The sequence below is a fragment of the Dermacentor albipictus genome, chromosome 2 (assembly GCF_038994185.2).
Source record: "Dermacentor albipictus isolate Rhodes 1998 colony chromosome 2, USDA_Dalb.pri_finalv2, whole genome shotgun sequence".
Classification (NCBI taxonomy): domain Eukaryota; kingdom Metazoa; phylum Arthropoda; class Arachnida; order Ixodida; family Ixodidae; genus Dermacentor; species Dermacentor albipictus.
The window spans coordinates 9,874,437-9,890,486 of NC_091822.1; the positions used below are offsets into that span (position 1 = coordinate 9,874,437).

Below are 16,050 nucleotides of genomic sequence, written 5' to 3' on the forward strand. Positions count from 1 at the left end.
ACGCTCTCAGATCTAGCGTCACCCCATTTCGCCTGCTAAGTCTTTTCTTCCACCGGATGCTCGTTTTGACACCGCACACCTGGGCCTCGTCGGCCCTCTCCCACCTTCGAAAGGTTACTGCTACATATTTACATGCATCGACCGTTATACACGATGGCCAGAAGCTACACCTGTATCTGACATCTCAGCGCCCACAGTTGCAGCAGCTTTCATGTCTACGTGGATCGCAAGGTTCTGTGGCCCATCCACAATAATCACAGATCGCGGTCGGCAGTTTGACTCAGCACTCTTCAACGAGCTACTCAAACTACTCGGAACGACACATTTTCGCACAACTGCTTACCACCCGCAGTCCAATGGACTGGTTGAACGTTTTCACCGGCATCACAAGGCCTCCCTTATGGCACATGAATCGCCCGAGAAGTGGGTCCTGCATTTGCCCCTAGTCTTACTTGGCATCAGAGCCGCACTCAAGAGCGACCTAGGTTGCTCCTGTGCTGAGCTAGTTTACGGCACTCACCTATGCCTTCCGTGCGATTTCTTTGTCGCCAACCACAAAACGCCTATGCCATCACGTGCCGAATACGTTGCCGAACTGCAAGCCATCTTCAGCCAGATACGCCCCGTGCCTACACGTTCACAAGAAGCAAAGTCCCGGTTCATTTCTCCCGTACTCACCTCTGCTACCCACGTTTTCGTGCGTAACTGTGCCGTGCGGAAGCCTTTGCAACCACACTACTCCGGGCCATATTGTGTTCTGGAGCGTCGTCCGACGACGTTTGTTGTGAATGTCAACGGCCGATCAGACACAATTGCCCTGGAACGTCTCAAACCCGCCTACATCGAAGCACTCGCGCCATCAGCTCCACGAGTGTGCGATGCGACCCTGCTGCATACTTCGCCGCCGCCTGCGCACGTGACACCCACGACCAACGCCAAGACACGCCGCGTCACGTGGTCTTTCCATCGTTCGTCGATCTTTCCTCCTATCTAAGGGGGGGGGGGGAGCCCTCTGTAGCGGCAGCAGCACCGGCGTTAAACGAGAGATGACGTAGACGCTTGCGTCTACACGAGACTCCAGCGGCTGGCACGCTCCGACACAGGCTAGCGTTCCGAAGGAGATTATTAAAAAAGAATGCTACGCTAAGAGATCGAGTGTCGGTTCTTCCTCCCCTGCGAGAGTCCGAGACTTTACCGGTGTACGTGGTCGCTCGTCGCCACAATGTTTATAGCGGCTCCACAGCCACCGTAGTCCTCCGTAAAGAAAGCAACAAAATCACAATAATGACAGGCGTCAGACCGGGAGATACGATCTCTCCAATGCTGTTCACAGCGTGTTTACAGGAGTTATTCAGAGACCTGGATTGCGAAGAATTGGGGAAAAAAGTTAATGGAGAGTACCTTAGTAACTTGCGATTCGCTGATGATATTGCTTTGCTTAGTAACTCAGGGGACCAATTGCAATGCATGCTCACTGACCTGGAGAGGCAAAGCAGAAGAGTGGGCCTAAAAATTAATCTGCAGAAAACTAATCTTTAACAGTCTCGGAAGAGAACAACAATTTACAATAGGTAGCGAGGCACTGGAAGTGGTAACGGAATACATCTACTTAGGGCAGCTAGTGACGGCGGATTCGGATCACGAGACGGAAATATTCAGAAGAGTAAGACTTGACTGGGGTGCGTTTGGCAGGCATTCTCAGATCATGAACAGCAGGTTGCCATTATCTCTCAAGAGAAAATTGTATTATAGCTGCGTCTTACCAGCACTCACCTACGGGGTAGAAACCTGGAGGCTTACGAAAAGGGTTCTCCTTAAATTGAGGACGACGCAACGAGCTATGGAAAGAAGAATGGGGGGTGTAACGTTAAGGGATAAGAAAAGAGCAGATTGGGTAAAGGAACAAACGCGAGTTAATGACATCTTAGTTGAAATGAAGAGAAAGAAATGGGCATGGGCAGGACATGTAACGAGGAGGGAAGATAGCCGATGGTCATTAAGGATTACGGACTGGATTGCAAGGGAAGGGAAGCGTATCAAGGGCTGGCAGAAAGTTAGGTGGGCGGATGAGATTAAGAAGTTCGCAGGGACAGCATGGCCACATACATGACCGGAGTTGTTGGAAAAGTACGGAAGAGGCCTTTGCCCTGCAGTGGGCGTAACGAGGCTGATGATAATGGTTTCCTGCGCATATGGGGAAAGTGGACGCAACTTGGGTAAACCTCAATGAGGTTGCTCATGACTTGGCACGAGTACTAGCTTACCGTGACAGTCACAACCGAGCCGTTCACCATGAAGCCAGGGAATCTAGACATCATTTAATAACATACAATTACATTACCGAATATTACTTTTTAGGACGCAGACAATTCCCATTGCCACATTCAAAACTAAACAGGCCTCAGGCAGTCTCACTGCGCTTATCGCAAACGGGTACATATCCCAAACCATACACCACCAATAAGATATATTCAGAGAGGGAGATTAAGATGGACTGCAATGATTGTAATGGCATCATTGGAATCGGACATTAGCTGGCGGGGTGTGCCGTGACTCTCCCCAACGTCGTTGAAGAATGGACACAGTGGGAGAATAGGATTGAAAGCTCATTGTTTCAGGATCAACTAATGGCCGTCCAGAGGGCCCATGATGTCGCTGAATGGCTTGGCCATACAGTGCCAACATGGGAGCGGCCCACTTTGGCTTAAGAAGTTCAGCCTCCGGACCTCATTACAATAAAAGAAAAAGCTTCGCGTACACACACACACACACACACACACACACACACACACACGCACACACGCACACACACACACACACACGCGCGCGCACACACACACACACACACACACGCACGCACGCACGCACGCACGCACGCACGCGCACACGCACACACACACACACACACACACACATACACACACACACACACACACACACGCACACACACACACACACACACACACACACACACACGCACGCACACACACACACACACACAGCTGTCATCATGAAAAACAAATGTTTAGCTTTCTCTTGTTGCCCCCCTTTGTATAATATATACATATATATACCATCATCATCATCATCAGCCTGGTTACGCCCACTGCAGGGCAAAGGCCTCTCCCATATTTCTCCAACAACCCCGGTCATGTACTAATTGTGGCCATGCCGTCCCTGCAAACTTCTTAATCTCATCCGCCCACCTAACTTTCTGCCGTCCCCTGCTACGCTTCCCTTCCCTTGGAATCCAGTCCGTAACCCTTAATGACCATCGGTTATCTTCCCTCCTCATTATATGTCCTGCCCATGCCCATTTCTTTTTCTTGATTTCAAATAAGATGTCATTAACTCACGTTTGTTCCCTCACCCAATCTGCTCTTTTCTTATCCCTTAACGTTACACCTATCATTCTTCTTTCCATAGCTCGTTGCGTCGTCCTCAATTTGAGTAGAACCCTTTTCGTAAGCCTCCAGGTTTCTGCCCCGTAAGTAATTACTGGTAAGACACAGCTATTATACACTTTTCTCTTGAGGGATAATGGCAACCTGCTGTTCATGATCTGAGAATGCCTGCCAAACCACCCCAGCCAAGTCTTACTCTTCTGAATATTTCCGTCTCGTGATCCGAATCCGCCGTCACTAGCTGCCCTAAGTAGATGTATTCCGTTACCACTTCCAGTGCCTCGCTACCTATTGTAAATTGTTGTTCTCTTCCGAGACTGTTAAACATTAGTTTTCTGCAGATTAATTTTTAGGCCCACTCTTCTGCTTTGCCTCTCCAGGTCGGTGAGCATGCATTGCAGTTGGTCCCCTGAGTTACTAAGCAAGGCAATATCATCAGCGAATCGCAGGTTACTAAGGTATTCTCCATTAACTTTTATCCCCATTTCTTCCTAATCCAGGTCTCTGAATACCTCCTGTAAACACGCGGTGAATAGCATTGGAGAGATCGTATCTCCCTGCCTGACGCCTTTCTTTATTGGGATTTTGTTGCTTTCTTTATGGAGGACTATGGTGGCTGTGGAGCCGCTATAGATATTTTTCAGTATTTTTACATATGGCTCGTCTACACCCTGATTCCGTAATGCCTCCATGACTGCTGAGGTTTCGACAGAATCAAATGCTTTCTCGTAATCAATGAAAGCTATATATAAGGGTTGGTTATATTCCGCACATTTCTCTATCACCTGATTGATAGTGTGAATATGATCTATTGTTGAGTAGCCTTTACGGAATCCTGCCTGGTCCTTTGCTTGACACAAGTCTAAGGTGTTCCTGATTCTATTTGCGATTACCTTAGTAAATAGTTTGTAGGCAACGGACAGTAAGCTGATTGGTCTATAATTTTTCAAGTCTTTGGCGTCCCCTACCTTATGGATTAGGATTATGTTAGCATTTTTCCAAGATTCCGGTACGCTCGACGTTATGAGGCATTGCGTATACAGGGTGGCCAGTTTCTCTAGAACAATCTGCCCACCATCCTTCAACAAATCTGCTGTTACCTGATCCTCCCCAGCTGCCTTCCCCCTTTGCATATCTCCCAAGGCTTTCTTTACTTCTTCCGGCGTTACCTGTGGGATTTCGAATTCCTCTAGACTATTTTTTTCTTCCATTATCGTCGTGGGTGGCACTGGTACTGTACAAATCTCTATAGAACTCCTCAGCCACTTGTACTATCTCATCCATATTAGTAATGATATTGCCGGCTTTGTCTCTTAACGCATACATCTGATTCTTGCCAATTCCTAGTTTCTTCTTGACTGTTTTTAGGCTTCCTCCGTTCCTGAGAGCATGTTCAATTCTATCCATATTATACTTCCTTATGTCAGCTGTCTTACGCTTGTTGATTAACTTCGAAAGTTCTGCCAGTTCTATTCTAGCTGTAGGGTTAGAGGCTTTCATACATTGGCGTTTCTTGATCAGATCTTTCGTCTCCTGCGATAGTTTACTGGTATCCTGCCTAACGGAGTTACCACCGACTTCCACTGCACACTCCTTAATGATGTCCACAAGATTGTCGTTCATTGCTTCAACACTAAGGTCCTCTTCCTGAGTTAAAGCCGAATACCTGTTCTGTAGCATGATCTGGAATTGTTCTATGTTCCCTCTTACCGCTAACTCATTGATCGGCTTCTTATGTACCAGTTTCTTCCGTTCCCTTCTCAGGTCTAGGCTAATTCGAGTTCTTACCATCCTGTGGTCACTGCAGCGCACCTTGCCGAGCACGTCCACATCTTTTATGATGCCAGGGTTAGCGCAGAGTATGAAGTCTATTTCATTTCTAGTCTCGCCGTTCGGGCCCCTCCACGTCCACTTTCGGCTATCCCGTTTTCGGAAGAAGGTATTCATTATCCTCATATTATTCTGTTCCGCAAACTCTACCAATAACTCCCCCCTGATATTCCTAGTGCCTATGCCATATTCCCCCACTGCCTTGTCTCCAGCCTGCTTTTTGCCTACCTTGGCATTAAAGTCACCCATTAGTATAGTGTATTTAGTTTTCACTCTACCCATCGCCGATTCCACGTCTTCATAGGAGCTTTCGACTTCCTGGTCATAATGACTGGATGTAGGGGCGTAGACCTGCACAATCTTCATTTTGTACCTCTTATTAAGTTTCACAACAAGACCTGCCACCCTCTCGTTAATGCTATAGAATTCCTGTATGTTACCAGCTATATTCTTATTAATCAGGAATCCGACGCCTAGTTCCTTTCTCTCTGCTAAGCCCCGGTAGCATAGGACGTGCCCGCTTTTTAGCACTGTATATGCTTCTGTTGGCCTCCTAACTTCGCTGAGCCCTATTATATCCCATTTACTGCCCTCTAATTCCTCCAATAGCACTGCTAGACTCGCCTCACTAGATAACGTTCTAGCGTTAAACGTTGCCAGGTTCATATGCCAATGGCGGCCTGTCCGAAGCCAGTGATTCTTAGCACCCTCTGCAGCGTCGCAGGTCTGACCGCCGCCGTGGTCAGTTGCTTCGCAGCTGCTGGGGACTGAGGGCCAGGGTTTGATTGTGTTGTTCATATAGGAGGTTGTGGCCAAGTACTGCACCAGGGTGGCCAATCCTGCTCTGGTGAGGGAGTGCGTTACCGGTTCTGGTCACCGGGATCAGGCCACACTCCAGGCCTGTTTATGCAATTTTATCAACACGCGGATTTTTCTCTTTTGCAGCGGTGGCGTAGAGGTAGAACACCCGCCTCGCATGCAAGAGGTCCGTGGTTCGAATCCCGGTGCCGGCAATTTCCCACATATATATACATATATATATATATATATATATATATATATATATATATATAGATGTATATATATGTGGGAAATTATATATATATATATATATATATATATATATATATATATATATATATATATATATATATATATATATATATATATATATATATCATCATTATCAGCCTGGTTACGCCCACTTCAGGGCAAAGCCCTCTCCCGTACTTCTCCAACAACCGCGGTCATGTGCTAATTATGCCCATGTTGTCCCTGCCAAGTTAATCTCATCCGCCCACCTAACTTTCTGCCGCCCCCTGCTACGCTTCGCTTCCCTTGGAATGATGATGACCTTAATGACCATCGGTTATCTTTCCTCCTCATTACATATCCAGCCCATGCCCATTCCTTTCTCCTAATTTCGACTAAGATTTCATTAAATCCCGTTTGTTCCCTCACCCAATCTGCTCTTTTCTGATCACTTAACATAACACCCATCATTCTTCTTTCATAGCTCGTTGCGTCGTCCTCAATTTAAGTAGAGCCCTTTTCATAAACCTCCATGTTTCTGGCCCGTAGGTGAGTACTAGTAAGACACAGCTATTATACACATTTCTCTTGAGGGATAATGGCAACCTGCTGTTCGTGATCTGAGAATGCCTGCCAAATGCACCCCTGCCCATTCTTATTCTCCTGATTATTTCAGACTCATGATCCGGACCCGATGTCACAAACCTGCCCTAAGTAGATGCCCTGAGTACAAATATATATATATATATATATATATATATATATATATATATATATATATATATATATATATATACCGGGTGCGATGTCAGCTTGGTATAAAACATCAGCTTTCCATGAATGTGCTGGGATATACATATGAGTATTGTGTACAGTTCCTTAACGCGGCTAATATATTTTTACCACATGCATGCACGAAAGCAGTCATCGAAAACGCCCGTTTGCGGAAAGATCTGGCGCAACCGAAACCTCGAGTGACATATTCGGACTACTTCGTGCAGTCATACATGTTCATAGGCTCCGCCTACGCAGCCTTCGCTGGGCTGCCACAGAAAGTTGTTGGCAGGTGTAGGCATAAAGCACAGTCATTTTTAACGTGGCTTTGAGCGCAGCACAAACACTAAGTGTTCCCGTCGCAAAGACAGCTCCTTCTTGCCCACTGATTTCAGTCGAGGCAGCGTCATGTCACTACCTTGACGTCATGACGTAATGTCGTCAACACATCGCCCTTGCCGTTATTGTCATAGTGTCGTCGTCTTCATGATGTCTGCACTATTCAAAAATGTCGGTAGTGTCTAATCCTGTATATTTTTGTTGTTGTTGCACCTCCAGGTACAAGAGGGCGGGTTTCGGACAGCAGCCGTACCCTCTTTTGAGCACCGGTCAGCTCCTCCTCGATCTGGACATGTTCTTCAAGAGATTTCTTGCCATCAAAGGGCGATATCCAAGACCCATTGAAAGCAACTTTCTTGTTCAGGCTATGTGGGTTCACGAGAAGTGCAAGGCGGCCCATGTCACGGGGGATACTTTGTCGGCCTGGACAAAAGTTCTAGACTCCCTCGACCTGAGCGGATGGCCGTACGGAAAATTCTCTGGAGACCTAGTTAAGCTCGTGTCCACCGGAGATCGATACTTAATGCTCGAAACGTTGTTCAGGGTCAACGTCCTTCGAACAGTTGGTGGTCAAACCTTGTCGCAGATTGTTCTCAAGGCGCCGGTGACCTACCTGAGACGCTACATTTCCCTCTCAAGACCGAATGCAACGAAACGGTACCTAGAAACAATCGTACAAGCTTTGAGCCTGTACCGAAACGTATCTATGGGTGAAATGGTAGGCAAACAAATGTCGAGACTGGAAATCGCGCTGGAAAACCTGACATCTGAGGACACCATGCCAGCCGAATACGCAGTGAAGGACCTGTGGTCCATCGATATGCTTCCCAAGAGCGACAACTGGGACTGGCTAAGGTACATGAGACTGCTATTCAAGACAGAGACGCGGGTCATCGGAACAACCTTTATGTTCGTGGAGGATCCGTCGTTCTTTTCTCGCGTGCACACCGTCTTCGACATGGGCGACTACGAGACCGCGATCGCCAACTACGTCGGCTTTAAAGCCATGGTCACGTTCTCGCCGTTCATGCCATCCGATTACCGACTTCTGTACGAATTCAGCCACGGTTACGACACCAGCCGCATAGACGCGCAGCTGGCGGCGTGCAGCTTTCTCCTCGAGAAGATGTACCGCTATGGCGTCGGTGTGGCCGCCAAGCTCACTTCCAGCAAGGAATTCGCAAGCGTCTACAGAACGTACAACGACGACCAGTTCGCCGCGTTGTTCAACGAAACGCGCACCACTGTGCGCGATCTCCTGCAGTCGGGCCGCTCCTGGTTCTCGCGCGACGACTTGAAGGGGGCTCAGCGGAAGCTGGATGCCATGACGCTCGTCTTCGGCACGCAGGCCAACTTCGTCCAGTACGAGGGTTATCGCCAGACACCCGCGTTAGCCCTGGAATCCAAGAGCAGCGTCTTGGACACTGTGTTCGCCATCTTTTCATACGCGTCTTCCATATACTGGGACGCGCTCGTCAGCAGTGGCACCGTGAGGACGGGGGCGGCGTACGACAACGCCTACGCGACGTCCATTTTCGATTGGGGCAGCGAGTACCAGGCCACCAACAACTTGGTGTTCGTTCCGAACGGCGTGGTTGGCTTTCTCTCCACAGTGTCGAACAAGATTCCGTTCCAGCTGTACCCAGTCGTGCTGGCGCACGTCGTCAGAGCTGCGCTGCGCGCTCTCGTGCGCAGTAACTCGCTCTTCGACGGCCGCATGGTGCCGCGCAAGTGGTGGAGCGCCCAGACGGTCGGCGCGTACGAGAACCTCACGCAGTGCCTGCGGCGGCGCTACGAGGCGGCCGCTCCCGGCAGGCTCAGCACGGCGCGCCTCGAGAACGACTTCTTGGACAACGCCGTGCTGCGCCCCCTGTATGAGTTGTACGAGAAATCCCTGGAAAAACACAATGCGACGCGGATGTACTACCAGCTACCCGAGTTGCGCGTTACGTCCAAAGAGCTGTTTTTTTACAACTACGCGTCCGCTTTCTGCGACGGTGCCGACAAAGCGACGCGTAAGCTCCAGCGCAGCCTGGCGATCACACCGGCCAAGTGGCGCGTCAACGTTCCTCTCGGCAACTTTGCGCCATTCCTGCGAACGTTTTCGTGCCCGACAAAGAGAGATCAGCTACCGCGATGCGAAGTGTGGCAGGGCTTCGACTGATGCTGCACCGCTGAGTATGTAGGCTTGTTCTGCACCGTTTTACGTTTCCGCAGCGATGACTCTGAGCCTAAGTTAGATTTTGTTTTTCTCGTAAAATTGAAATTTATGGATATGTCTCTATAAGCTTGGAAAAAGATATTCCATTTCATTATGCAGAGTGCGTGTAGTTTCCTCTACTCGCTGTGAAAAAATGGTTACACCGCGATAACGTGCTCCGCAAAACAGGGAGTCCGTCTATTATGACATATGTGGACGAAATACGCGTTAACTTGCAGGTTTGCCACTTCGTTCGTTAGCCTGATGTTTCCTCTTTTTTTAGATAAAACGGAAGAACACTTGTTTTCTCTTGCTTTTCTACTAATGTGAAAACGCCCATGTACCACATATATTGGGTGCACGGTAAGAACGGTGGTCAAAATTAATGCGGAGTCGCCCATTACGTAATGCACAATAATCATGCACGTGGCGCTTTGGCTCGTAAAACCGAAGAATTCATTAATGTAACCTATTATGCAACAGAGGTGCCCTGTAGCAAAAAAAAGTAATACGTAAGAAAGATTTCTATATTTAGTAAACAAGAACTTTTTTAACGGAAGCCATACAGATTCATCAATGCTTACTTTTTTTTGTTGTTCGGCTGAAATGCATCGTGTTTCAGCAGGTCATGAATGTTTGCATAATTACTGCAAACGAAAGTGGTTTTGTTTCTTAACTATTCTCAGTTAACATTTGGGTGTGGCCTGACTATTCAATTAAATGCCAAACAGAGGGGAAATAATCGGGAAATAAACAGCAGTAATGAAGTTCTACTACCTTTATTCAGAACCATGATTAGCTGCAGAATTTCGAAACAACAAATCCATCCTTCAGTCAAGCTCCGCTGCTTAATGATGCTCAACGACGTTTACAGTGACTGAACAGAATTTTATTCTAAGCGACAGTAAGAATTTTTTTAAAAAAGAAAGCAAAAACAAATAGAAGACACCTCACCCACCTTCTAAAACAAAGGAAAGAAATTGCACTTTGAGCAGAGCTTGCAGCACAGTCTGTTGTCGCTGCATGAAATATCCTATTTTTATTACGAAAGGTGAGGGGTCTTATATAGCTAGAAGTAGTTTTTAGGCGAAAAATAAGACACGGACTAGAGCAAATGTGGCTAAGCACCCACGTGCAGCTGATTCATTTTCTCTACGCTTCACTATATATATATCTAACTTCGGACATTCGCCCAACAGTACAACGAAGGGCTTAACAGGTTGACACCAACATAAGCTTATAAAATCATGAGACCATATTGATACCGTAAAATTTACCAGTACAATCTAGTATTGGAAGTCACTCTTTTTTCACCACCTTGCTACGTTTTAGCTAGAACCGATCACCTTTTCAAGGTAAGCTTACCATCATGTCGGACTAAATGATATGATTCTTTCGTCACACGAACCATCACAGAATGGAACCACCTTCCCTCCTTCATTGCTACCATTGCGAATACAGCACTATTCAAGATCGCCTTGGAAAATGCCTTGTAACGTTGTTTTTTTCCCTGTTATTTCAGTGCACAGCTTTTTGTCCATACCGCCCCTCACTGCAGTGCCTTCGGGCTCTGTAATTATTCAACATAAATAAATGAATGAATAAACAAATAAATAAATAAATACCCCCCCTTCATTTTTCTATCACCAGCAAAATTAGACTTGTTCGCGAATGAATGAAAGGAAGGCTGAAGCACCGGTCACCAAATATTCTGTATATGCCACTTTTGCGCGCAGGCAAGCTTTGCAATGCTAACAGGAGATGCGATCCGGCGGCATTATAGATTAAGAAGGCGTGCTCCGCGTGCAAGCTGTCACTTTTACGCCGAGCTGCTCGGCCGATGTACTTGCCGCAACTCAAAATTTTTATATAGGACTCCTACCGGGCATTTTGAGAAGCACCTTATGTGCTTCTTGTCATACTTGGCGCTTTTATCTAATGCTGACACGCGCGCACAAATACGTGATAATTTACAGGGAGCCGAAAACACTACCGGTACATCGTATTTTGATGCCACTGTTTAGAAACAAACGGGCCACCCTGTGGAAATACACAATCACCACAGGGCGCGTTTTCCTTTTCCCCTTTCCTCTGCTGTAGCACTCGGCTCACGACACAATTTCTTTAACGAAGCTTCCGCAACCGAAACCAGCAGTGAAGTTGGAGAGCACGCGGACATAAGCCCACAAATATGCAAAGTGAAGCTCTCCTGAATGACATGATGGCAGGACCTACTTAGGGACAACTAAAAACTTGATGCCAATCGCTCCCTTGAGAGTTTTCGAGTGGGCAGAGTTAAACGGCAGAATATTCTTTCCGCGCACCGGTTTTGTACGACCAACACACACGTTTCTCAATTAAACGTGGTGTGCAGCCCTGAAAATTGCAGCTTGTCAATTCTAGTAAGCTCGTAAGTGAAATTGAGCCCTTGTTCAAATACATTTGGCGTGTCTAAAACGCCAGTAACGCATTTAGTGTAGTCCTTGCGCTGTAGCTTTGACAACTGAAAATTCATCTACATACATGAACACCTGTAACACATTGTCCTTCCACGAAGCAGTTTCAAGGTTTTGGTCAACGTCAGGAGGGAAAATATTGCATGAAACCGGCACTACGCATGACCCAATGCATATACCCTCCTTCTGCAAGCACAGCTGATCTCCAAATAAAAGAAATGTCCCGAGATGAAATTCCAAAAATGTTAGAAAATTTTCCACCGGAATGTCGGCATTGTTTTGGAAGGTATCACGAACTAAAGCAGAAGCAATATCACGTAGCACCAAGCGGGGAAGATACGAAAAAGCAGCGTAGGCAGCACCGCAATTATCTCAAAAAGAAGACAGTGCAAGCATTCGGAGGACAATAATCACTGTTTGTCGTTGTGCACCTCACTTACAAATCCCGGTGACTCGCACATATTAAAAACACTGCGCTCCATGGCTGCAAGTCACTTGCGAAGTTTACGATCAATATGGGTACCTGGGTACAAAGACATAATTATGAATGTAGTGGCAGACAGCTTGGCCGACGCTAGCATTAGACGCCATGTGCTTACCCCTCTCCCAACGAAGAGTTTTACCTGTAAGGATTAGACCATATATCGCTTTGACATCAATATAAAATTTACCATCATTCTCGGAACTGCACCAATTACAATTCCCTTGGAGCAGGAAATTCTGCAAAACTAGACAAACTGAAGTGATATTAAAGAGACTGCGATGTCGAATCCCACCCCTAAGTTTATGTACTGTCCTGAGATTTGGTCTGGCAATCTCCCCGTAGTGCCATTTCTGCAAGACATTAAAAACTATTGAACATCACTCATTGAACTGCCGGCGTTTCTCCTTCCTAAGAAAAAGGACATCAAGAATTACACTGCGACAGCTCGGCCTGCCATAGAACACTTCGGTACTGCTGTCTTTCAGAGCATCTGAGCTTGGGCATTCATACAGGAATGTATGCATCGCCATCCAAAATTCATTATTGAATCAAACCGATTTCATTGTTGACCGTATTATTCATTTCGTTCTTCCCTTATTGCCTATTTTATGATTATATATACTGAAAGCGGAATTTATGGAAGCTCCTCCGAGGAGTGTAGCTCTGTGGGACCAGTCCTAGCGCTTCGCATCAGCAGCTCGAGCTGAGCTCGCGCACGAATGGCGCACAGTGCTGCCTGCATATTCTTCACTACAGTATATTATTTACATATTTATTGAATTACGTTCTGCTGAATCGTATTGGACTTTACTCGCTCTAATTTATTAATCAGAATTCTAGCATTCTAAATTTATCAATTTTAAACATATGTAAAATCTTTCTGACCCTTGCCCAATCCCTGTGAGTGGGTATGTGTCGAAAATATTAAGGCCATCATCATAAGCACCAGCAGCAACATCCGGAGGAGAAAACGGAAATAAACAGAAGATGGAAGAGTGGTCCGGAAGGAAGAAAGAGTGGCGTGGGAGAACATCGCGAGAAGAGAGGAAGTAAGACGTGCGTTCGAGAACTCGGCGGAGAGGCCGTGAACCGCTGGCGTGGGCGCCGAAGGCCTGAGGCACACCACTGGCTCTGCACCAGCCTGTGTCGATCCTGCACGCCCGTGGTTGTGCCCCGTGGTCTCCGGCAAAGGGTCGCTCCGATGGCCCCGTCTTACGCTACGGGAACGACCTCGCCAACGGAAGCGCTACGGAGAGAGCCTCTCAGCCTGTGGTCCATCGGGCCACTTCGAAGGACAAGGCCGAAGCATATATGTAAGCGCCACATGACACTGAAGTTATTAAAACGTTTTAGCGGGAAATGCGTACTCGATCGTTTAAGGACTCCTGAATGATAATAGTGGGAAGTATAGAGGCAAAACACGCAGCAAATCAGTTTAACTAGACCATTTATCCAGGATTACGTCGATTTAATGTGCAGGTATGTACTGTATGTTAACATTATAATTGTGTCTTGCATGTCATTCATGCCTCATTCATGTCTCATGACCAATTCTTTTTATTTGGATACATGACGGCAGAGCCTGAAAGAGCACCGCGTGTGGAATCTAACGAATTAACACTTGGACTTCAATCGAGAAAAAGCACCCGACGAGGCAGTTGCACTCAAAGAATGCTATTATATCACAGCGATTCTCCACAAGGAACGGACACAAGTGGGCTCAGGCAGCCACCGCACTCCGGCAGCGCGGGCTCCGAGTTTAAGACAATGTTCGCGTACGCGCTGGGCATTCCATATGCATTCACTATGGAGATGTCAGCTATATTGCATTAGAAAGCTTGCTTTATGAGCGCTAGAATGACATCCAGTAGCATTACCTAGCAGAAAGGAACCCGCTGTGGTGGCTTAGCTGTATTGGCGTCGTTCTACTAAGCACGAGGTCACGGGTTCAAATCCAGGCCGTGGCGGCCACGCTTAGTGGGATGAGAAATGCAAAAACACCGGTGTATCGTGTATTGGGTGTTCGTTAAACAATCCCAGGTTATTCTGAAGCCCACAATTACCGCAGGCCCAATAATTATTTTTGGGTTTTGGCATGTAAAACCTCATAAAGTGTAAAGCATGCAGGGTTGCTTGGCGGCCATCAAAACATTACTAGTAAAAAACCGTTGTTCTTGCTCTACTAGCATCGAAATCTCAAAGTTTACGGCGACACTGTTCAACATTACATAATGTAGTTTGCTGTGCCTTAAGATAGAGTATACAGCTCACAACAAAATGTACTACATTGGGCACGGCGCTGCCACTGGAATGACGGTCACTAATTCGTGCCGGAAAGAAGACAATATTGTCACGTTGTATAGTGACGAAGAAAACAGTCGCAAAACTATGAATGACGAAACTATCTTTAATTGGCTGAACCTGTGCCCGCAAAAGCAAGTTACGATCAAGGCACATTGATAGCGGCGAACACAGTAGGCGATTGTCGAAACCATGGCCGCTACCCTGCAAAGGTTCGAAAAGCCGACGTTGGATTTCGCCTCACGCGATTGGATTAGATTGGCCTAGGCCGCGATACCAGCGCAGCCTGGACAATCGCGCGAGGCGAAATCGAACGTCGGCTTTTCAAACGTGTACAAGATAGCGGCCCTTATCTTCGGGGCAAGCGCACCGGCTTTTCTGCATGAGTCAACGAAGGTTCCACAATAATCGCTGGTGCCCGCGCGTCTTTCAGTAAGTACTACGCAACTTAGGTCGCGCATACATTCAGATTACAGAAGGTTCGGGGACAACAGATAATGGATAGACGCATCGATAACGTTTGGGAAACTTCCGATACTTGCAGGTGCGCCCTGCGCTGATCAATAACGTTTAACCTTTCTTAGCCAGTGGTCACCCCAGAAAGTGAGAAGTGGTCACCCTAGAAAGATAAACAAGTACAGGTGTCAGTATGACTACTGTATCCGTTCTGATGATCCGTTCTTGCTGGTGCTGCCGTTCCCGCAGCTTTGTCGTACTTGTATGTACAGAGAGTAGGGGCGCTATTCTGGACATTCCGCCATTTTCTTCGATGCGTGACGTAGGCGCGACGCAAACAAAATGGCGCTGGTGGCCCGGTTTTGCTTACGTAACGTGACGCCAACTTGACGTTTGGCCTAAGAAACTGAAATGAAGGCACTGAATGTAGCGTTATCGGTAAAGTAGAACAGTTTTCCTCCGCAGTAAAAATAAAGCAGCTATCCCAAAGCGTATGATTATTCCGTCGAAAACGCTTCTCGCTTCCGTCGTCTGCTGCGTACAAGCCGTCGTCTGCTTCAATAGCTAGGATGCGTGTCCCTGGAAAATGGAATGAGTCATCGCATGTTGGTGCCAACGCGCTTGTTTTCTTTCTTGAGACAACATACGCGACCTACCAGTGGTGATGCGCGCACGTTCTAGGCCACGTTATCGCTATTTCGTGAAACGCAAGTGACTCAGCCCGACTCAGCTGGCTGAGAAACGGCCGAATATCACCGATAGCGTTGCGCGCGC

At 47.1% G+C, this 16,050-nt stretch overlaps 1 protein-coding gene across 2 annotated transcripts in view; it reads left to right on the plus strand.

Moving 5' to 3' along the window:
- LOC139055868 (neprilysin-2-like) overlaps positions 1-9,964 on the plus strand; it is a 131,979-nt gene extending 122,015 nt beyond the window's left edge. Inside the window, exon 4 of one of the 2 annotated variants that reach the window (XM_070533448.1) lies at positions 7,599-9,964. In XM_070533448.1, coding sequence (XP_070389549.1) covers positions 7,599-9,543 — 1,945 coding nt within the window. In that variant the 3' untranslated portion in view covers positions 9,544-9,964. The remainder of the gene's footprint in view (positions 1-7,598) is intronic. The other variant, XM_070533449.1, reaches the window with a different exon arrangement.
- The last annotated feature ends 6,086 nt before the right edge of the window (positions 9,965-16,050 follow it).